Source organism: Coregonus clupeaformis, chromosome 20 (assembly GCF_020615455.1).
Source record: "Coregonus clupeaformis isolate EN_2021a chromosome 20, ASM2061545v1, whole genome shotgun sequence".
NCBI lineage: Eukaryota > Metazoa > Chordata > Actinopteri > Salmoniformes > Salmonidae > Coregonus > Coregonus clupeaformis.
Genome location: NC_059211.1, coordinates 47,964,692 through 47,989,661, shown reverse-complemented (window position 1 = coordinate 47,989,661; position 24,970 = coordinate 47,964,692). Strand labels below are relative to the sequence as shown.

Here is a 24,970-nt window from a genome sequence, read left to right as displayed (position 1 = left end):
ACAAATGAGGAGCTGATGAGCTGAAGGTTTGGGAAGTGAAGGGACACACGGAGGGGAGTGTGTGGGGGTGAAGAGACACAGTCTCCAACCTGGGCTCTCTGGAGGACAAGAGTGCTGCACGTCCACTTCCATGAGGAATATAAGGATTTGGAGATACTTACCTTTGGGAAATACTCACCTTTGGATATATGCACCTGTGGAAATACGTGAGAGACATTTGGAAGGACTTTTTGCTGGGTTGGCCACTAGCTGCAACGTGGACTACAGTAAGGCTGGGGAAAAGTTATCTGAGCGAGTGAGAATTATGATTCTGGATGTGGAAGAGACATCCCTGAACTGTTAACCCTTAAAGAGCCACAAGAGAACAGAATTTTGTTATATTTTCGTTAATTTCCCAAGACCTATAATAAAATCCTTGTTTTGTTTGAACCTTGTCTCCTTGCACTACTTGAGCAATCCCGCTGAAAGCTGTGTAGCCTCTCGTGACGTCACAACGGAGAAAAGAGTCGGCCCAAGAATTGAACCCTGTGGCACCCCCATAGAGACTGCCATAGGTCCAGACAACAGGCCCTCCGATTTGACACACTGAACTCTATCTGAGAAGTAGTTGGTGAACCAGGCGAGGCAGTCATTTGAGAAACCAAGGCTATTTAGTCTGCCAATAAGAATGCGGTGGTTGACAGAGTCGAAAGCCTTGGCCAGGTCGATGAAGACGGCTGCACAGTACTGTCTATTATCAATCGCGGTTATAATATCGTTTAGGACCTTGAGCGTGGCTGAAGTGCACCCATGACCAGCTCGGAAACCGGATTGCATAGCAGAGAAGGTACGGTGGGATTCGAAATGGTCGGTGATCTGTTTGTTAACTTGGCTTTCAAATACTTTCGAAAGGCAGGGCAGGATGGATATAGGTCTGTAACAGTTTGGATCTAGAGTGTCACCCCCTTTGAAGAGGGGGATGACCGCGGCAGCTTTCCAATCTCTGGGGATCTCAGACGTTACGAAAGAGAAGTTGAACAGACTAGTAATAGGGGTTGCGACAATTTCGGCGGCTAGTTTTAGAAAGAAAGTTCGGCACGAGACGACCGTTAGACCCGGTGACGTGTTGTTTCTGCGCATGAGTTTAGCGAGCCAACGTCGCCATGACATCGCCTACAAGCGTGATTTGGGATTTCTGTTGGAGAAGCAGTTTCTACATAACTTCATACTATACCATCTTTGTTAATAGACAGTTATTTTGGCATCAGCACATTTCACTTTGTCTCAATGAACAGATCATTAAGATGGAGGGACACTCACACAGCTCTGTTGACTCTCCCCCATAATCATGTGCTCATAAGTCATTAGAGCAGTGGTTCCCAAACTGTGGGGCGCGCCCCAGGGTGTGGAGAGTAGGGTTGTCCCGACCCCAAAAAAATATTGGTCGACCGAAAGTTTGTTCTTTCGACCTATCGATTGGCCGACATTTTTAAACGTGTATTTTTCCATATATAGACACACCCTATGTGTTTTAATAAAATCAACTATATGCATTGAGCTTGTCTGATGCTAAAAGCTTACGGTTTGATGAAATAAGACAAATGCCTCAAGATGGCGCCAGAGATCTAGATAACCAGAAGAAAGAAACCTTAACCTGACCCAACTATTCTCCTCCTCCTGCTGGCTTTCGCAGATTCTGCCATTACTCTCCTGAAGTTGCCGGTAATAGGCTACACGAGGAGTCGGCAACCTTTCTCATGTGCAATGCCAATTTATCTTACCATTTCTACCGATCTGCGTGCCAGTTATGGTTTTCATATGCACATTTTCGTGAAACAGTTTCATTTAATTTATAATAACGTCTTCATATCTCAAAATCATTGTCATGTGGTTAATCAAAATTCTATCTAAATCTAAATGAAAATGATACAAACCTAAAAAGTAACTTCTATTGCCATTGTCAATGATGTAAAAATCAGTGGAGGCTGCTGAGGGGAGGACGGCTCATAATAATGGCTGGAATGGCATATAATGGCTGGAATGGAGTCAAGGGAATGGTATCAAACACATGAAAACCATGTGTTTGATACCATTCCATTTACTCCATTCCGGCCATTATTATGAGCCTCCACTGGTAAAAACAGCCTACATGAAGCCAACAAATAAAAACATTGCACCCTGCAGGTAGAAAATATCCTGATAAAAATAAATATCCTATAAATCACATTGGCTATGCATGGCCTGTCTGCAACGAACTTGAAACATTGTATCAACTATTAACTTGGGTCTGGCCTGAAGCTTGAGTTAGCGAACTTGCAACATTGTATAAAATATGATGGGCACTCCGAGTTTCCAGTGCCAGTGAGCTCGGGACAGACACAAGCAGTGCTTGACTTGGGCAGGAGCTCACCAGAGCTGAGTACCGGCACCTCAAATGTTCTAGTGCTTGAGCTCCTGTTCCTCTTATAGAACATTAGCTCAAAAGTATTGTGGAGCTCCTGCACCTAAATATAAAGAGTACCAGCACCCAAAATGAGTACCGGAACCTATTTCAGTCCAAGTCAAGCATTAATAAGAAGTGCTCAGGTAGGCCTATTTTATGATGTTTCCATTGGATCAGAGCATCACATTTTTCCCTTTGACGCTCATAAATCACATTGGCTACACATGGCCTGTCTGCAATGAACTTGAAACATTGTATCAACTATTAACTGCAACGAACTTGAAACATTGTATCAACTATTAACTTGGGTCTGGCCTGAAGCTTGTGCTAGCGAACTTGCAACATTGTATAAAATATTCTGGGCCCTCAGTTTCCTGCGCCAGTGAGCTAAGGACAGACACAACTGTAGGCTATTTGCGCAAGGGATAAGAAGCAGTGCTTGACTTGGGCAGGAGCTCACCGGAGCTGAGCACCGGCCCCTCAAATGTTCTACTGCTTGAGCTCCTGTTCCTCTTATAGAACATTAGCTCAAAAGTATTGTGGAGCTCCTGCACCTAAATATAAACAGTACCAGCACCCAAAATGAGTACCAGAACCTATTTCAGTCCAAGTCAAGCACTAATAAGAAGTAATCAGGTAGGCCTATTTTATGACGTTTCCATTGGATCAGAGCATGACATTTTTCCCTTTCACGCTGAGTGGTTATCGAAAGGGAGAGAGCTGGAAAGATTTTTCAAATACATTGAGGAACTATTGTAATTCTCAATGGATTTAAAAACAGACTTTGAAGAAAACATTACTTTGAGAAGCTCCACAGGTCATTAGTGGTAATGCGTTAAGCCAATCAGTAATACTATCAGATCCCCAAATGGGCATATTTATATGCCTACATTTGCGAGCAGGCCAGGTAGCCTATAGGCCTACTTCTATGCGTGCGCGTCCTTACTCAACATTGACAGAAGCGCTCCAAACAAAAGACAATGACTAAATTGACAAAACTCGTAAATGGAATGTGCATAGGTTGTGCACTCTGCAAACAATGTGTCCACTCCGACAATGAGAACGGGAAGACTGGAATAATAATATTGAATGCATTAAAATAAATGACCGTAACCAAAGTAACAAACATTGTAGATCATAAATGATAGGAATTAATGGTAAATGTACTACTGGTGATATGTGTAATGGGGAATTGATATACACTAATAATCAAACGCAAACAATTCACACAATGAAGTTATGAAACAATGAATGTGCACAAATTGGCGGGAGAGAGCGCATTCTGGAGAGAGAAGTGCATTGTGCATCTGGGCGCATGATCAATCCAAGTTCTGCATTGGCCATGAGGCATTTATCGTGTTATGGCCTCAACAGAAGTCAGGGCATTCATACTTCTTGCGCTTCGCAGAGCAGTGCAGAGCTGTTGTCAAGGAAGTGAGTTTGTATTTATACAGGATGTACCCACCCACCTACTGTCAACCAATCATGTCAACGCGGAGCTATACTGAGCCCTCCGCATTGTTAAAACATTTGGGAGGCGCATGGCGATGTGGTATCGAGCTCGATTTGGCGGCTCCGCATTTGCGTCACACCCTCCATATTGAGCCTCCGACCACATTTTCGGATCAAGCATAAATTGGCTTTTAGTCTAGGCCTCCACAATGTATTAGTTCACTGAGATGGGCGCAAATATATGTATATGTATTTGTTACTGCCCGACTAAAACAATCTCGGTCGACCAACAGCCTAACGACCAAACAATCGACCAGTCGACTAATTGGGATCAGCCCTAGTGGAGAGGTAGGGGAGATTAACAAATGCTAAGAAATCTCTTCTTTCTGGCTTTCAACTTACTCTTGAAAGTTGTAATAGTATAATACACAAGGTGTCATTTCGAAATTGGGTAGTGCATCAGGCGTTTTCCTCTTGTCATGTCATTCATTGCAGACCTTAGAAATTAGAAATGTCCATTTGATCAACTAGCCCATGTCAGCTAATGTTTTAGCTCGGTTTTTAGCCCATTGGGTTTGATGCAATGTTTGAGTCACTCAGATATTACATATACATACAAAACATGGCAAAATGTGTAGAATTGTGCAGGATGATCCCCAATGATGAAAAAAACGTTTGGGAAACACTGCATTAGAGAGTGTTGTGATGTTGAGTCATGTGGTCCACCCAGCCTTAATTGTGTGTTGGCCGTACTGTATGTTTCACATGTCATTGTTGGAGTGACGTGGAAGCGAATTGTTTTGCAAGCAGCCCTCTGCTCATAATAATAATAATAATAATAATAATAATAATAATAATAATGCTAGTAAGTGTGTGTTTGAAAAGTGTGTGTGTGTGTACTTGCAGCGCATACATGCATGTGTACCCATGTGTGTGTGTGTGTGTGTTCTGCTCAGGCCAGGGCTATGGAAGTAAACAGGCTCATTAAGAGGCAATTGTTCACAGCTGAGTACCCTGAGCCGAAGCCTGAGTGGTGTGGAGCAACGCCACACCACGGGGACGCCGTGGCCACCACACACTGGGAAATGAATGGAGACTCCAGGGGAGGAAGGGAGGGGTGCAACACTGGGACTCCAGCTTGTTACTATCTCTGCTGCTGCTGCTCCAGCCACTCAGGTGTATGCCCAACACCCCCTTTCTTCTCCTTCTCTTCTGCTCTTCAGAACACCTTCACTGACATATGGTTCCCCCTTGGCGCACCACAGTTGGATCCAGCTCTCCTTTTGCCTCAGGGCTGTTATGTGCTTGAGTGAAGGACTACAGTACTAATGTGTGTTTTCTGTTCACTGGGAACATGAACTACAGGGAGTTCTGTCTCATTATTGACTCAGCTAAAGAGATACAATAAGTTATATTGAATTCTGTAGACCCAGCACGCTCAATATGGGTGCCGTTTGGCCTGGTTTAGAAGCCATGATCAGGGGCCTTGCATTCCGTATGCTCTACACTGCTTCATAGTGGTGAGAGATTCTCACTACCAAGAGAACTGTAGACAGTGGGGTAGGATGATGTTTCCCAGACTGACACAGATCTTAGGTCCGTTTTATGCCCCACCCACCCTAATGGTTAAGGTTAGGATTGGGTGAGGGTTAGCTGATCCTAATTCAGTGCTTACGGGCAACATCTAGCCAAGGTGACAAGGGTTAGCTTTACATTTTATTTAGGCCTACAGGCAGTGACCAAGGATCAATTCTACTCCATAGCTTACTGTAAAAGTACTATAGTCCTATTATAAGAGCAGCCATCCAACCTAGTGGACAAAGGTGATCTTTGTAAAAACCTTCATGTCACAGTGAGCCAGGCAGTGTGCCCCAGGCTAGCCCTGGGTGACAGCTGTGATGCTCCATTGGCTTAGCTAAATGTCAAAAGCCCTGTTGGACGAGGTGGGTTTTAACACAGTGATCCTAGAGGCACAAGAGAAGGGAACACTGGGCCAACGCTGGGCCAACGCTGGGCCAACCTTTAGCATTCAACTAGTTACAGTGAAATGAAGGTTCTGGTTATGATGAAAGAATGTTATGTTTATGATGCCTGTGCGTTGTTAGCCTGCAGGCTATTTATTTTCTATGGATGGTGTTTTTTCACCATCTGTTTTATTGGTTAGGAGAGATGTAAATGCGGGGTTATGTCTGCCAGGGTGATAGCGTTTTAAATGCTTTCAACATATGACTTTCATCTGCTGAGAACCTGAAATAAGGTTAAAGAGTTTCATCATAAGATGTAAGTCTTAATAAGGTTTTACATCAGCGACAAAGTCCTTAGTCATTGTTGAGCTGCCAAGGGGCTCGATTCAATCCGTAGCACAGAACATCTGCGTTGTAGTGCTGTTCACATTTAAAGGTCATATCCAATTGAGCCAACATATGCAGCGTTTACCTTGAACGCAATCTCCACGACCGTGGGAACATTGCCTTTAATTGTCAATCGCTCTATCAAGCAGATCTTCAGCGCTACAGATTGAATTGAGCCCTAAAGCTGTTACATGCTTTAGATTGTCTCTGTAGTCACAAGTGGAGGATTAAAAAGGTTATGAGAAGAAGAGATTATTTGTGTTCCTTTATATTGTATGTGTGTGCGTGTGTGAGCAGAGCATCAGCTGACAAATAGATTCTGCTGTAAACAAAAATACTCCTGCTGGAACCACAAATGTCGCCTTAGAGGCGAACACATGATGTAATACATGGGGAAAGCAGCAGTGACACGTGCACGCGCACACACAGAAACGGACAATTTTTTAGCTTTATAGCTGGAGAGAAAAATGGTCAACTGAATCGAATGTGTTCGATCCTGCTGCGTCTACAGTATATTGATCTTGATGGAAATTCTCTTTCTTTCTCTTCCCCTCTATCTCTTCCTCTCTCCCTTTCTCTGCTGCCCTTGGCTGAACTAAATTAATCTATGCTGTTTTGGTAACACAGGAAAAAAAGATATCTGGGAACATTTGAGCAAATAGGACATCCACATTACTGACTGTTGTTCTTAGAATTTTGTGACTGCATTGATCAATTCTCACTCTAATAAAATGTGTTAAATTATTATACCTTATGAAGATGTCCATTTAGATGTGCTATTATACTATATGCTTTGATTATAATGTTCTCCATCGTAGTCAGAGAAAGTTGTGATGTAGTACTGTAGCTCTCCACCAGGTGTCCCTAGTGTGATAAGGAATACTGTACTTTCTGTGTGTATCTGCAGCAGCTCACGTGCAGACAACACAAGCCCCAATTTATTTTTTGCCATATAGGATCTGTTCACGTGGTGAATGAGAGGGGACGTATCTGTAGCAGTGTCCCTGTCACCTGTCCAAGGCCAAGCCCCTCTGTGACACACAAAACCTGACCGGTTCAAACCAGCAGGCCAGCCTCCCTCGCTCTGATACAGCAACATTAGTCACACAGCCAGCACACACAGAATAACAATCAGCACAGAAACATGCACCCAGAATACACACTCGCATATAAATGGTGCACATACTGCACACAAACACACAAACACACACTCAGGCAAGCACATGCTGTGCCATGTAGTTACTGTAGGGTCGGTCTTCAATGCTCCTCTTCCCTCTCTGGTTTAACGAGCACACGCCATTATTATGACATCAGTTCACGGTCTGTTTTAGCTGTAAGCCTTGACATATACCTGTGTCAGAGCCATGGAACTACCTACTTCATAATTGACCATCCAGTGGTTCACATCCTAGTGTCAATGCCGTTTATCAAACTCCAGGTGGTGCTATGGTCAGATGACATGAAAATAGAGCTCTTTGGCCACGCACACCAATGGTGGGTTTGATGTCGAAAAAACGGAAGCATATGCAGAAAAGTACTTCATACCTATGGTAAAATATGGTGGTGGATCTTTCATTTTATGGGGCTATTTTGCTTCCACTGGTCCTGTGACCCTTGTTAAGGTCAATGGCATCATGAACTTTACCAAGTACCATGACATTTTAGCCAAAAACCTGGTTGCCTCTGCCAGGAGGCTGGCAGTTGGCCGCAAGTGGATCTTCCAGCAAGACAATAACCCCAAGCTCACATCAACATCCACAAATAAATGGTTAATTGACCACTAAATCAACATTTTGCAATGGCCATCTCAGTCTCTGGACTTGAACCCCATTGAAAACCTTTGGTTTGAATTGAAGAGGACAGTCCATAAGCGCAGACGAAGTATATCAAGGAAGTATATCAAGAATCTGGAAAGATTCTGTATGGAGGAATGGTCTAAGATCCCTCCCAATGTGTTCTCTAATCTCATTAAACATTTTAGAAAAAGGCACAGTGTCGTTATCCTCACAAGGGAGGGGTGCTGGAGCACTGAAAAAAGGGGGTGCCAATAATCTTGACCCCTATCTTTTTTAGTTTTTTTAATTACTTGTTAAATAAAATCTCTTTCTCTGAGCAATTATATTAGTACAATATAGCTCAGTATTTGTATTATTTATTATATAGAGCCATTTTTGCTCATCTTTATCAAGGATGCCAATAATTTTGGACCTGAATGTACCTGTTTCAGAGCCATGTAAATACCTATTTCATAAACTTAAACTTGATAGCGTCTGTACGCTTAAAGGAAAGACTTCAGGCCTCAGACAATTCCCAACCAAGCATTTAATCTAACACGCAACACCGCAACAGATATTTTTGAGGTTTATGTCCAGTTTACTGAGAGATGCATAAACAGTGCTGCCTTACAGTATATAATTGAATTGTGATTGATTTAATCTGATTGATGATGCTAATGCTATTGCTCTGTGTTGTGTTTCCCTTACAGTAAAGTGGAGACAGCAGCCATTGAGACAGAGCTGCTGAGGGACTACAGGTTTGGCCAACAGCAGCTCATAGAGATCTGGGGGCACGCCTGTGCCATTGCCATCACCAAGGTATGTACCCCTTATCCCCATCTTCCCTCTCCAATAATCACTTTTTTTGGGACCATTCATCCATCAATCCCTCCATTCATCCATCCATCCCTCTCTCCCTTCCCCAGGCTCTGATGCTGTTCCACCTAATAGTATTTTAAAACCATGCAACTTTCTAAGAGCTGGTGACATAGGAACTGTGAATAGAGATTTAGGGAACACACAGGGACTGTTCTGTTCTCTGTATTCTTGCAAAAACAGTGAGTTTGGGTGTTTATTTACAGTTGTGGGAGTACTGTCCCCCTCAGCAATGCGATGTCTCTGCTCCATAAACCCTGAGACACATCAGAGCCTCTGTTCACTATCTGGCCTGATTGCCTGATGAGAGACTGATCTGCTCAGCTGGGAGCCAGTCTGGCAAGTCCACATGACCCTTATCAGACCCCTATGTGTTCGTTTGTGTGTGTGTGTGTGTTAGCACGTGTATGTGTCTGCTTATGTATAATGTGTCCGCTTTTAGCTTGTGTGTGTGTTCGTCTGGTTGTGTGTGTGTGTTCGCCTCTGTGTGTAATATGTATGTGTGGTGAGCCTGTAGTCAGCGGCAGTAACAGCAGTGTCTAGAGTGTTTCTCTGTGGCGCTGTCAGGAACACACGCGGTTCCTTTGACCAGAGAGTCGGTTGGTTTAACCCTGCGGTCGTTTGCTCCACGGGCACCCAGTGTGGTGTGATAAATGTTCCCTGAGCTTCCAGACATATGAGACACTTTCCTGTCCGAGAGGGAGAGAGAGAAAGTCTGATTACCTCAACCACATCCACCTACCACCATTATCACCAGCAGCCAATGGTCCATGGCCAGAGCGGACACAGCCACATCACATACCGTAGCTAGACAAACAGCGCCTGGCTCGGCCCGGATCGGCCTGGGGCTTCTGCACCCACATGCATGACATCACTGTTATTCAAGGAAAGTGCAGTAGTAGGGCTTTGTGATTTCACTGCAGTCTGTGCAGTTGCCAGATAGATTAATTTCTCACCAAGTAATCCCCCCTATACGTCCAAAGACATCCAATCCCCCCGGCAGCAACCACACGGGCCATGACGGGTCCATCTCATGGGTGTTCCTCTGTGATCTGGGCTGAAGTGCGTGCGGAGCGGCGCCTGCGTTCAGCCTGGGTTGGGATAGCAGGCAGAAGCCTTTCAACACCTGGGGAGACAAAGAATGTTCTGCTTCCACGGAGCAGTAAACGCTGGAGTCTGTTGTCCCTGGGTCCCTGTTCTGTCTACTCAGGATGTGTTCAATATGTCAACGTGTCCGTCGTAAAACACATTCATTATCCTGCGCAGCTTTCATTAATAGTGTGTGGCCGCATTTATACGTTTGTGTGTGTGTTTGTGTGTGTATGTGTGTACAGTGCATTTGGAAAGTATTCAGACCCCTTTACTATTTCCACATTTTGTTACGTTAAAGCCTTTTTCTTAAATTGATAAAAAAAAAAAAAAAAATATCCCTCATCAATACCCCATAATGACAAAGCAAAAACAGGTTTTTAGAAAATTCTGCAAATGTATAATTTTTTAAAAACTGAAATATCACATTTACATAAGTATACTTTCCGAATGCACTGTATATCCATCTGTATTTTCTTTACACTTTATCATTTTTACACATAATTCCTATTTTTATTTAAATAACTAATTGTGATATTTGTTATACAAATAAATAAAACATAATTAGCATAGGCTGCTGGAATTTATACTATTTAAGACTATACCTGAAATCACGGTACTACTGAACAAAAATATAAACGCAACATGCAACAATTTCAACGATTTGACTGAGTTACAGTTCATATCAGGAAATTAGTCAATTCAAATAAATTCATTAGGCCCTAATCTATGGTTGTCAAATGACTGGGCAGGGGCACAGCCAATCAGAATGAGTTTTTCCCCACAAAAGGGCTTTATTACAGCCAGAAATACTCCTCAGTTTCATCAGCAGTCTGGGTGGCTGGTCTCAGACGATCCCGCAGGTGAAGAAGCCGGACTGGCGTGGTTATATGTGGTCTGCGGTTGTGCGCCAGTTGGACGTACTGCCAAATTCTCTAAAACAACGTTGGAGGCGGCTTATGGTAGAGAAATTAACATTCAATTCTCTGGCAACAGCTCTGGTGGACATTCCTGCAGGCAGCAGGCCAATTGCACGCTCCCTCAAAACTTGAAACATCTGTGGCGTTGTGTGACAAAACTGCACATTTTAGAGTGGCCTTTTATTGTCCCCAGCACAAGGTGCACCTGTGTAATGATCATGCTGTTTAATCAGCTTCTTGATATGCCACACCGGTCAGGTGGATGGATTATCTTGGCAAAGGAGAAATGCTCACTAACAGAGATGTAAACAATAAGCTTTTTGTGCATATGGAACATTTCTGGGATCTTTCATTTCAGCTCATGAAACATGGGACCAACACTTCACATGTTGTGTTTATATTTTTGTTCAGTATATATCTTTGAGAGGGCCAAGGGAGACATATCTGGAGTGTGCGCGTGTGTATTTCATATACATAGACACACTGGGGTGGCCTCCCTCACACAGACCCCGCCAAAAAAGCATCCCCAGTGGAAATTCTCCATTGAGGTTGCCTCCCGTATGTACACTACCGGTTAAAAGTTTTAAAACACCTACTCATTCAAGGGTTTTTCTTTATTTTTACTATTTTCTACATTGTAGAATAATAGTGAAGACATCAGAACTATGAAATAACACATATGGAATCATGTAGTAACCAAAAAAGTGTTAAACAAATCAAAATATATTTGATATTTGAGATTCTTCAAATAGCCACCCTTTGCCTTGATGGCAGCTTTGCACACTCTTGGCATGCTCCTGTGTGTACTGTGTGTGTGTGTGTGTGTGTGTGTGTGTGAGGATAGGACTGAGGAGCCTGGCATGAGCTGACGTATCAGCATTCCTCCAGATAGAAGCCATGAGCAGGGCAGAAGGGCCCTGCTGATAAACAGAGGAGCCAAACCCAGACCAGGGCATCCTGCTCCTCTAAAACTAGGTTGTTCTGTTTCCCACTGGATGTGTATTATCGACATTGACTCTTTAATCACTCTGTTATTGCAAAACTCCTAAAACAAGGCAAGATAAGAGGAGACAGTTAGGATGCTGCTATAAAAGGCACTCAGATTTCCCACTGCACAGTATGTTCATATTGAATGCCACTTCCACTCCTATCAAAGATGGCTGGTCATTATATGGCGCTAATTAGCGTTAGCATTTACCTCACGGGAACAGGTCAGAGAGGGTGTCATCACATCAACGCAGTGAGATACACACATCAAACCCTGTTGCACAGAGGGAGACACACCACGAGAGACACCAGGAAACTGTTTCAGCCACTCAGATAAGAAAATGGAGCCTATCTCTCGCTTCCGCCTCATGGGCCCGAGCTGTCATTACCATCCTTCTTCCATCTAATTTACAGTGTATCTGCTCCAGGACAGAACATTTATGTTAGAGATAATGGCTGCTGTCTCCCCTCTCCCAGCATCATTACTGTAATGAATGCTTTCATGTCTGTATTAATTGAATACTGCAATTAGAGTACGGCTCCATTTGTTGCACGGTAATGTACCCCTCCATTTAGAGTTCCGGTTATAGCGGCCATATTAAAAGTAGTCTATGCAATACGCTGGGTTCGGCTACACATTTGTTTGGGTAAAGGCGTTGTGGGGTGAGGTGAGACACCCTTGGCTGTGATGTCGCTAGTAGCTAGCAACACTAGCTACATGATTCACTCCCCCACTGGTTTGTGGGCTCCCGAGTGGCGCAGCGGTCTAAGAATTTGTTCTTAACTGACTTGCCTAGTTAAATAAAGGTTAAATATTTTTTTTTTAAATGTGTGAAGCAGAGGAGGCTGGTGGGAGGAGCTATAGGAGGATGGGCTCATTATAATGGCTGGAATTGAATAAATGGAACGGTATTGAACACATCAAACATATAGAAACCACATTTTTGACTCCATTCCATTTATTCCATTCCAGCCATTACAATGAGCCTGTCCTCCTATAGCTCCTCCCACCAGCCTCCACTGGTGTGAGGAGGAAGATTAGACAACTTAAGTCAACACGAAAGTGGCGGAGACCTGCTGCCTCATTTAAGGACGTGTGAGGGGATTTACTGGGGTATGTGCTGTGCCCTTGTAAAACAGAGAGGTGGAGATGCCAGTGGCCTAGTGGGGAAACTCATGGCTCAGTAGTGTGTTATTTAAAGGGAGAATCCTGTGGCGTCCGGCTCTTGTATTGTTTCCATTCCTGTCAGGGTTATTTTAATGAGTTTGGGGCTTTTTGTCTTTAAAAAAAGACCTGGGTGCCATTTCCCCTGGCCATAGCATGGCCTCCCTGGCACGCGAAGGAGAGAGTCTGACAGTGATGGAGGGTCAGCCTCGCGGATAGAATGACCTGTACCCTGGACAATGAGTCTGCTAGGCTAACTGGTGATGTCTCTGTCTCACTCTCTGCCTCCCTCCCTCCATCCCTCACTCACTCACTCACACTCACGTCCCTCCAGGCCTTTCCTCTGACCTCCCTGGCTAAGAAGCAGCCGACAGTGTTGGTGGTCTGTGGTCCTGACCAGAATGGCTCCATCGGCCTGGTGTGTGCCCGCCACCTGCGCATATTTGTAAGTATACCACAGTAGACTGCACCCGCCATGCACCCGCCAGCCATCACACATACATGGCCATGTGGACAGAATCAGACAATGGTTAGAAATTAAGAAATGGTTCACTGGGTTTAATTGCAGTCTAGAGTAGATGGGGCCCCCTCTGTGTTTAGGAGATTTTCATTTAAACTCCTGTAAATCATGATTAATTGATCCATTACGGGATTGAAAATGTCGATGACATCACTTCATTGTTACCCTCATTAAATACCATTACCCTCGTTAAATACTGTCTGGTTACTGTTGGCAGTGGTAATGTAACATGATGTCATGCTGGTGATGTCATGACTTTGGTCACATTAGTTTGCATGACGGTGGATAATGCTGTTCTGTGGTGTAAATGCATTAATTGCAATATTACAGACAATTACACTCACTAAAAACAATCAGAATAAGGATTTACAAGTGATATAGTGAGGCAAGTCTACTATCTTTATTCTATGTGGTGGAAACCATAGATGTGGTTTGGTTTCCCTGCCTTGGAAAGGAATGTATATATATAACTTCACCATATGTGTCTGAGATGCCAGATTTATGGAGCATCGATATCTCTGATTAAAACCATGTTGACAGAATCTGTTAAAGTTGTAAGATGACTGTCTGTGAAGCTTTCGGGGCAGCAACTGGGCCTGGGGTCAACACACAGATATATTTTACAGCAGGATTCCAGGAATGCATAAAGCACTTCCACATAACTTTGATCCAAAGAAAACTAATCATCAGTCGATTAATTCCTGACTGTGGCATTACTCTTATTCCTTGCAGGAGTTGCTAGTTCAGGTCTTAAAGAGGCAGTGCACCGCAGCAGATGAGACCACAGTCTTTAGCTCTGATCTGGGAACTGTAGATTAGATTAAACAGAGAGTAGCTGACTATTTAGCCCCGAAGCAAATTAGCTAAGCCAGACTGATTTGCACTGCGGTCCTAGGCTGGCCATACGTGTTCACCAAGCTAGCATGTGTCTCAGTGTGTTTGGCATGCATTCTTGGTTCTTTCCACTGTTAAATGCCAAATCAAAATATTGCATATGGAAAAGACAAATAGTCCAAGAGTCAAAGTTCATCTTTGTCAGATTCTGTCTGAATATGATTCATTATGACTGTGAACGTTAGTCCAGCTTGTTGTTCACGCAAGGGAGGATGCACATGATGTTCCACAGTTCTTTCAGAATATTATGTGGTTATTTTATGTTTCTAGTGAAGAAAAAACACCTTGGCCTCAACGTCTGAAAGAATGAAGTTGTTTATCACATGACACATGATTCCCCGAGATTCGACAATGTGGCCTTTGTTTTCCATTTGACAAAACCACGTGAATCTCAATGGACTGTGACTAAAGGGAAGACGCTCCTTCATGGCCAACCCAGAATGCTAGCCTTCAGGGAGAGGAAGTTCAATACCGGGAATGCTTAACATCAACAGGAAAAGGCTTGTGGCCTTTCTGTAACCTGTAGTCATAGTCCTCATGCCTAATTTCTCCTGTATTCCTGCTCCATGACGCTTGTTGACGCTAGAGAGCATCCTGATGGTGCCTCCGTCCCTGAGGTTCGTCTGTCTGACGTGATGATGTAACCTCTTCTAGGTCAGGGCACTAGGGGTCACAGAGGAGTCGCTGCCACCCCAGAGGGACATCTCTCTCTGGGTACTTTAGCTGCGGCTATGAAAGATGACGTCAGTCGCCCGTTCCCCGGCCCGTTCTGCCTGTCTGTCTATGCAGCCCTGATCTACTATACACAGACAGACCAGAGGGAGGGCAGGAAAACAGCAATGTACATCCTCTCATAAATGTTCTCCTTGTTAGAGGGCATGTATTCATTGCTATACTTCCTTTTGATATGCTTACAGTAACTTTCCTCTGACTCTCTGTTATTCTCTCTCTCTCCTCTCTCGCTCTTCCTCCCCCTATTTCTCCCCTCTCGCTCTCGCCTCTCTCCTTCCTTCCAAAAGGAGTACGAGCCCACCATCTACTATCCCAAACGCACTCCTAACACCATTCATCAGGACTTCACAGTTCAGTGTGAGAAGATGGACATCCCATTCCTCTCCTATCTCCCAACAGAGGTGAGCAACATCAAAAAGGACTATAAGACATTTATAGACACATTCATCCTTGAATTAAGCTTGACATTTGCAAGCGGAACTGATTTATGCAAGTGCACCATGAGTTGAGCACCTGCATCTCACTGTAGGATTTGGCCCCAGCTGAGCTTGCTGGAGCTGTGAACACAATGTAGAGCTCTTTTCTAGAGATTGATCAGAGTTTGGGTTGTGGTTGTGTGTTCAGGTGCAGCTGATCAACGATGCCTATAACCTGGTGATCGATGCCATCCTCGGGCCAGAGACTGACCACACAGACGTGAAGGAGCCCTATGCTGGCATCCTAGTCACCCTCAAGCAGGTCAAGATCCCCATCGCCAGTGTGGACATGCCCTCAGGTAAGGCTGAGAGCTACAGTGCCTTGTAAAAGTATTCAGATCCCTTGGATTTTATCACATTTTATTGTGTTACAAAGTGGGATTGAAATAGATTTAATTGTCTTTTTTGTTAAAGAAAAATACACAAAACACTCTGTAATATCAAAGTGGAAGAAAATGTTAATTAGATTTTTGATAGGAAAAAAATCACAACTAAAATAAAGTCATTGCATAAGTATTCAGCCCCTTAGTGTGGGCAAGCCTAAATTAGTTAATGAGTAAAATTTGACTTAACAAATCACATAATAAGTTACTGTGAGAAATAATAGGGGATGACATGATTTTTGAATGACTAACCCTTCCTCTGTCCCCCATACATACATCTGTAAGGTCCCTCAGTCGAGTATTGAATTTCAAGCACAGATTCAACTATAAAGGCCAGGGAACTTTTCAAAATCCTCATGAAGAAGGGGAGTGATTGGTAGATGGGTAACAATAACAAATAAGACATTGAATATCTCTTTAAGCATGGTCAAGTTCATTATTATGCTGTGGATTATATATTAAACCACCCAGACACATCAAAGATAGTCATCCTTTTGAAACGAGCTGCAGGACAGGAATGAAACTGCTAAGGGATGTTACCATGAGGCCATTGATGATTTTAAAACAACTGCAGAGTTCAATGGCTGTGATGGGAGAAAACTGAGGATGGATCAACAACATTGTAGACACTCCACAATAATGACCTAAATGACAGAGTGAAAAGAAGAATACAAATATACAGGAAAATAATATTTCAAAACATGCATCCTGTATGCAACAAGGCACTAAAGTAATACTGAAGAAAAAAAACTCAGCAATGGAATATACTTTTTGGTCTAAATGCAAAGCCTTATGTTTGGGCCAAATCCAACACAACAGATCACTGAGTAACTGCCTCCTTATTTTCAAGCATGGTGGTGGCTGCATCATGGTATGGGTATGCTTGACATTGGCAAATACTGGGGAGTTTTTCAGGATTAAAAGAAAATCCTAGAGGGAAACCTGCTTCAGTCTGCTTTACACCAGAGACAAAATCTACACTGGAGTTGCTTACCAAGAAGACAATGAATGTTTTTGAGTGGCCAAGTTACAGTTTTGACTGAAATCTGCTTGAAAATCTATGGCAAGACTTGAAAATTGCTGTCTAGCCATGATGCCCAACATCTTGACAGAGCTTGAAGAATTTTGAAAATAATAATGGGTAAATATTGCACAATCCAGATGTGTGAAGCTCTTATAGACTTACCCAAGAAGACACACGGCTGTAATCGATGTCAAAGGTGTTTCTAACATGTATTGACTCAGGGAGATGAATACTTATGCAACAACTATATTTTAGGTATTTAATTTGTATTAACCTAAAAAAATATAGAGTACCAGTCAAAAGTTTGGACACACCTACTCATTCAAGGGTTTTTCTTTATTTTTACTATTTTTTTACATTGTAGAATAAAAGTGAAGACATCAAAACTATGAAATAACACATATGGAATCATGTAGTAACCAAAAAAGTGTTTTATATTTTATATTTGAGATTCTTCAAATAGCCACCCTTTGCCTTGATGACAGCTTTGCACACTCTTGGCATTCTCTCAACCAGCTTCACCTGGAATGCTTTTCCAACAGTCTTGAAGGAGTTCCCACATATGCTGAGCACTTGTTGGCTGCTTTTCCTTCACTCTGTGGTCCGACTCATCCCAAACCATCTCAATTGGGTTGAGGTCGGGGGATTATGGAGGCTAGTTCATCTGATGCAGCACTCCATCACTCTCCTTCTTGGTAAAATAGCCCCTACACAGCCCGGAGGTGTGTTGGGTCATTGTCCTGTTGAAAAACAAATGATAGTCCCACTAAGCCCAAACCAGATGGGATGGCGTATCGCTGCAGAATGCTGTGGTAGCCATGCTGGTTAAGTGTGCCTTGAATTCTAAATAAATCACAGACAGTGTCACCAGCAAAGCACCCCCACACCATAACGCCTCCTCCTCCATGCTTTACGGTGGGAAATACACATGCAGAGATCATCCGTACACCCACACAGCGTCTCACAAAGACAAATCTCCAATTTGGACTCCAGACCAAAGGACACATTTCCACGGGTCTAATGTCCATTGCTCGTGTTTCTTGGCCCAAGCAAGTCTCTTCTTATTATTGGTGTCCTTTAGTAGTGGTTTCTTTGCAGCAATTCGACCATGAAGGCCTGATTCACACAGTCTCCTCTGAACAGTTGATGTTGAGATGTGTCTGTTACTCTGTGAAGCATTTATTTGGGCTGCAATTTCTGACGCTGGTAACTAATGAACTTATCATCTGCAGCAGAGGTAACTCTGGGTCTTCCATTCCTGTGTTGGTCCTCATGAGAGCCAGTTTCATCATAGCACTTGATGATTTTTGCGACTGCACTTTAAGAAACTTTCAAAGTTCTTGACATTTTCCGTATTGACTGACCTTCATGTCTTAAAGTAATGATGGACTGAAGTTTCTCTTTGCTTATTTGAGCTGTTCTTGCCATAATATGGACTTGGTCTTTTACCAAATAGGGCTATCTTCTGTATCTTGTCACAACACAACTGATTGGCTCAAATGCATTAAGAAGGAAAGAAATTCCACAAATGAACTTTTAAGAAGGCACACCTGTTAATTGAAATGCATTCCAGGTGACTACCTCATGAAGCTGGTTGAGAGAATGCCAAGAGTGTGCAAAGCTGTCATCAAGGCAAAGGGTGGCTATTTGAAGAATCTCAAATATAAAATATATTTTGATTTGTTTAACACTTTTTTGGTTACCACATGATTCCATATGTGTTATTTCATAGTTTGGATGTCTTCACTATTATTCTACAATGTAAAAAATAAAGAGAAACCCTTGAATGAGTAGGTGTGTCCAAACGTTTGACTGGTACTGTGTATATATTCTACTTTGAAAGAGTATTTTGCGTATATTGTTGATAAAAACAGACAATTAAATCCATTTTAATCCCTCTTTGTAACACAATAAAATGTGAAGAAATTCAAGGGGTCTGAATACTTTTGCAAGGCACTGTACAGTATGCTGTACATCCAACATTTGCCAATGGTGCACAGATGTACAGAAAACAGCCCAAAACAGGGTTTACCTCTGAGCTAAACATGAAATAGTCATAGAAAAGAAAAGCCTGTACATGTACCACAATACACGACCACATTTGCAACTACAATAGGCTTCATCAGATCAACCTCAAGTCAACCTCAACACTGTCGAGGTAGGAGTGGTGAAGGCCAACCTGGATGGACTGAGATAATAAAGCATATAGCTTAGTGTAGTACATCCATTTGGCTTCTGGCTCTGTCCATTACATCATACCCTCTCCCCATTTCTCTTGTTTTGGAACCCAGCAGCTTTCTCATCTGTAAGATATAACATGCCGGTTAAAGTTGAAAGGAGAAGATCAAGTGAGATACTCACTCTCTCCTTGCTTTTATGTCACATGACATATAGCCAGTAGATGTCAACAGATTTGTTGCTCAATCTATGGAGGTGGAATTTAAATGGTGATCATTGTTTGTCTGTTTGTTAAAGGTTGGGATGTGGACCAGGTGACCTCAGATGGGATCAATCCTGACGTCCTCATCTCGCTCACGGCACCAAAGAAGTGCGCCACCAGTTTCTCGGGGAAGCACTTCTTAGCAGGACGCTTCCTGCCTTATGACATCCAGAAGAAATACGATCTGAACCTGCCAGAATACCCAGGCACAGACTGTCTTATAGAACTGTAACATCTACAGTACACCCTCCTGTCCTAATTTTGGATAAATATGGATAATATATTTACATGTTTTGTATTTTATAGATTGTTACTGTGCTTTATTGTTCATGTGCCATCTCTCCAATTGGTGTATACTAAAGGAGGTTGCGCCTTAGCCAGAATCCACTCAAGTACAATAGAAAGATGAATCTGTGGTTGGTCTGAGTTGTATGTCTGTTTTGGAAATGGTTTGAGGAGTTTCCATGTGAGTTTCCATGTGAGTTTCCATGTGAGTTGTGACATTCTCCTTTTTGTGATTTCTTCTTAGCAAAGTTCCAAGATGTTCTTTCTCCCTCAGTAAAAACTGATGAATGCAACAGGTATTATGTACCCTAGACTTAACTGCTATTTTTGTTATGTATTGTTATGTTTTGAGTTTTTTTTTCTTATTGAAGAATGCTTGGTTTTTTGGTTATAGAACTGTACCTTCCATCAGCTGTTGTTTTTATTTTTTATTTTATTCAGTCTACACTACTGCATTTCCTTAGTCCAAGTAACACCTGTTCATTGATTGGCAGTTGTAGAGTTAACTCTTTGTCCAATAAAATATATAATTTAGTCGTTAGTTGTTTTGATTCCTATGTAATTCGATGTAAGAAAAGTAGGAAAGGTGACAGTTGACAAGATTAAAGGTAATCATGACAGTAAGGGCTCTATTCAATCTGCATCGTGGAAGTTCAGCTTTTTCAGTGTGATTGAAATTTGAAAGTAATGTTCCCGCTGTAGCGGAGACTACATTCACGGTAAACACTGCATATGTGGGCTCAATTGTAAATTACCTTTATATTTCTTGATAATAATTTGTGTAACCCTTTTTCTCCCAAATTGGTAGTTACAGTCTTGTCCCATCGCTGCAACTCCCCTACGGACTCGGGAGAGGCGAAGGTCGAGAGCCATGCGTCCTCCGAAACACGACCCTGCCAAGCCGCACTGCTCGCTTAACCCGGAAGCCAGCCGCACCAATGTGTCGGAGGAAACACCGTCCAGCTGGCGACCGAAGTCAGCTTGCAGGCGCCCGGCCCGCCACAAGGAGTTGCTAGAGCGCGATGGGACAATGAAATCCCGGCCGGCAAAAACCCTCCCCTTACCCGGACGACGCTGGGCCAATTGTGCACCGCCTCATGGGTCTCCTGGTCACTGCCGGCTGTGACACAGCCTGGGATCGAACCCAGATCTGTAGTGACGCCTCAAGCACTGCGATGCAGTGCCTTAGACCGCTGTGCCACTCGGGAGGCCCTTACCTTTATATTTCTGTTGTGGAATCTGTAACACTTCAGCATTACAGATTGAATAGAGCCCTAAATCTCCCACAGGAGTTAAAACTTTGTAGAATCTACACTGTGTTGGTGGATGAAACTGCCAGTATGCTTCATAACTATAGAGATCACACAGTAGACTATGCAAATCCATGGATATATACAAAGAAATGTCAATAGAAAACAAATCAAACGAAACGAAATACAGCTAGTTTGCAGTCTTTCCAGCTTCAGTTTGAAGTGATTGTGTTAGCTGTGTTGTTGGCTAGCTCCTCTGAACAAAAGTGTCCTGACGAGAGAGCACATTTTCTATGCCAGGTGAAATTGCGCATCATTGACTCATTGTTATCTATGTATCCAAATGAATGTAACTAGAAAACAGCTTAAAGAAATGCAGCTACTTTGCTGTTATTCTGGCTGCACTGTTTGACGGGGCTGTAAGTTAGCCGTAGTTGGCTAGGTAGCAAGCAAGGGATAAGAACGTTGCCAGCCAGTATGGCAATAGAACATTTAGAACGAATGACTGGGTCGCATCCATAGATACAGAACAAAAAAACTGGGTCGCGTCTCTGGCAACCGAACCGATAGAACGAACGACCAGCTGAATAAAATCATCAAAATAAATGTTTTAATGAAAATATGTCAACCATTATTTGAATATGTTGATAACCCGTTGTATAAAAGTGATAATGCCCTCGAAGCTGGTGTTTGGAGGATATATTGGCACAGTTTGCCGGCCCTCCACAAACAACACCCGTGCCAATGCAGTGCATTCGGAAAGTATTCAGACCCCTTGATGTTTAACACATTTTGTTATGTTACAGCCTTATTCTAAAATGGATTCAATAGTTTTTTCCCTCTCGTCAATCTACACACAACACCCCATAATGACAAAGCAAAAACTGTTTTTTAGGCATTTTAGCAAATTTATAAAAAATTAAAAAAACTTAAATATTACATTTACGTAAGTATTCAGACCCTTTACTCAGTACTTTGTTGAAGCACCTTTGGCAGCGATTTCAGCCTCGAGTCTTCTTGGGTATGACGCTACAAGCTTGGCACACCTGTATTTGGGGAGTTTCTCCCATACTTCTTCTTCTCTGAATGATGGCGCCGGAGAAGATGGCTACCGTTTTACAGCCCTCTAACCAATTGTACTATTATGTGTGTTTTTTCGCGTTATTTGTAATTTATTCTGTACATAATGTTTCTGCCATCGTCTCTTATAACCAAAAAGAGCTTCTGCATATCAGGACAGCGATTACTCACCTCGTATTGGACGAAGATTTTTTCTTCAACGAGGCGGCCGCGAAGGATATCCTACAGACACCCGACAAGGCCCAAATCCCCGTCATTCGCAGGAGAAAGAGACGGAGATATCGTGGACGTAGGTCGGGGTGCCTCGTAAGGATCCGACGGCGAGCGAATAAACTGCCTCTTCCATCAATCCTACTAGCCAATCTTCAATCATTGGAAAATAAATTAGATGACCTAAGATTACGCTTATCCTACCAACGGGACATTAAAAACTGTAATATCTTATGTTTCACGAGTCGTGGCTGAACAACGACATGGACAAAATACAGCTAGCGGGCTATACGCTACATCGGCAGGATAGAACGGCTGACTCCAGTAAGACAAGGGGTGGCGGTCTGTGTATATTTGTAAACAACAGCTGGTGCACAAAATCAAATACTAAGGAAGTCTCAAGGTTTTGCTCGCCTGAGGTAGAGTACCTTATGATAAGCTGTAGACCACACTATTTACCAAGAGAGTTTTCATCTATATTTTTCATAGCTGTCTATTTACCACCACAAACCAATGCTGGCATTAAGATTGCACTCAATGAGCTGTATAAGGCCATAAGTAAACAGGAAAACGCTCATCCAGAGGCAGCGCTCCTAGTGGCCGGGGACTTTAATGCAGGGAAACTTAAATCCATTCTACCTCATTTCTACCAGCATGTTAAATGTGCAACCAGAGGGAAAAAAAACTCTAGACCACCTTTACTCCACACACAGAGACGCATACAAAGCTCTCCCTCGCCCTCCATTTGGCAAATCTGACCATAACTCTATCCTGCTTATAAGCAAAAACTAAAGCAGGAAGCACCAGTGACTCGGTTAATAAAAAAGTGGTCAGATGATGCAGATGCTAAGCTACAGGACTGTTTTGCTAGCACAGACTGGAACATGTTCCAGGATTCTTCAGATAGCATTGAGGAGTACACCACATCAGTCACTGGCTTCATCAATAAGTGCATCGATGACGTCGTCCCCACAGTGACCGTACGTACATACCCCAACCAGAAGCCATGGATTACAGGCAACATCCGCACTGAGCTAAAGGGTAGAGCTGCCGCTTTCAAGGAGCGGGACTCTAACCCGGACGCTTATAAGAAATCCCGCTATGCCCTCCGACGAACCATCAAACAGGCAAAGAGTCAATACAGGACTAAGATTGAATCGTACTACACCGGCTCTGACGCTCGTCGGATGTGGCAGGGCTTGAAAACTATTACAGACTACAAAGGGAAGCACAGCCGCGAGCTGCCCAGTGACACAAGCCTACCAGACGAGCTAAAGCACTTCTATGCTCGCTTCGAGATAAGCAAAACTGAAGCATGCATTAGAGCACCAGCTGTTCCGGATGACTATGTGATCACGCTCTCCGTAGCCGATGTGAGTAAGACTTTTAAGTAGGTCAACATTCACAAGGCCGCAGGGCCAGACGGATTACCAGGACATGTACTCCGAGCATGTGCTGACCAACCGACATTTTCAACATGTCCCTGACTGAGTCTGTAATACCAACATGTTTCAAGCAGACCGCCATAGTCTCCGTGCCCAAGGACACTAAGATAACCTGCCTAAATGACTACCCGTCTGTAGCCATGAAGTGCTTTGAAAGGCTGGTCATGGCTCACATCAACACCATTATCCCAGCAACCCTAGACCCACTCCAATTTGCATACCGCCCCAACAGATCCACAGATGATGCAATCTCTATTGCACTCCACACTACCCTTTCCCACCTGGACAAGAGGAACACCTACGTGTGAATGCTATTCATTGACTACAGCTCAGCGTTCAACACCATAGTGCCCTCAAAGCTCATCACTAAGATAAGGATCCTGGGACTAAACACCTCCCTCTGCAACTGGATCCTGGACTTCCTGATGGGCCGCCCCCAGGTGGTAAGGGTAGGTAACAACACATCTGCCACGCTGATCCTCAACACGGGGGCCCCTCAGGGGTGCGTGCTCAGTCCCCTCCTGTACTCCCTGTTCACCCATGACTGCATGGCCAGGCACGACTCCAACACTATCATTAAGTTTGCCGACGACACAACAGTGGTAGGCCTGATCACCGACAACGATGAGACAGCCTATAGGGAGGAGGTCAGAGACCTGGCCATGTGCTGCCAGGATAACAACCTCTCCCTCAACGTGACCAAGACAAAGGAGATGATTGTGGACTACAGGAAAAAAAAGAGGACTGAGCACGCCCCCATTCTCATCGACGGGGCTGTAGTGGAACAGGTTGAGAGCTTCAAGTTCCTTGGTGTCCACATCACCAACAAACTATCATGGTCCAAACACACCAAGACAGTCGTGAAGAGGGCACGACAAAGCCTATTCCCCCTCAGGAGACTGAAATGATTTGGCATGGGTCCTTAGATCCTCAAAAAGTTCTACAGCTGCACCATCGAGAGCATCCTGACTGGTTGCATCACCGCCTGGTATGGCAACTGCTCAGCCTCCAACCACAAGGCACTACAGAGGGTAGTGCGTATGGCCCAGTACATCACTGGGGCCAAGCTTCCTGCCATCTAGGACCTCTATACCAGGCGGTGTCAGAGGAAGGCCCTCAAAATTGTCAAAGACTCCAGCCACCCTAGTCATAGACTGTTCTCTCTGCTACCGCACGGCAAGCAGTACCGGAGCG

The 24,970-nt window shown here is 43.5% G+C and overlaps 1 protein-coding gene across 1 annotated transcript in view; it reads left to right on the top strand.

Moving 5' to 3' along the window:
• The window catches only part of LOC121532719 (yjeF N-terminal domain-containing 3), an 80,391-nt gene extending 60,066 nt beyond the window's left edge, over positions 1–20,325 (top strand). The window contains exons 2-6 of the mRNA XM_041838503.2: positions 8,711–8,819; positions 13,372–13,482; positions 15,471–15,584; positions 15,808–15,958; positions 19,542–20,325. Of these exons, the coding sequence (XP_041694437.1) occupies positions 8,711–8,819; positions 13,372–13,482; positions 15,471–15,584; positions 15,808–15,958; positions 19,542–19,738 (682 nt within the window). The 3' untranslated portion in view covers positions 19,739–20,325. The remainder of the gene's footprint in view (positions 1–8,710; positions 8,820–13,371; positions 13,483–15,470; positions 15,585–15,807; positions 15,959–19,541) is intronic.
• The last annotated feature ends 4,645 nt before the right edge of the window (positions 20,326–24,970 follow it).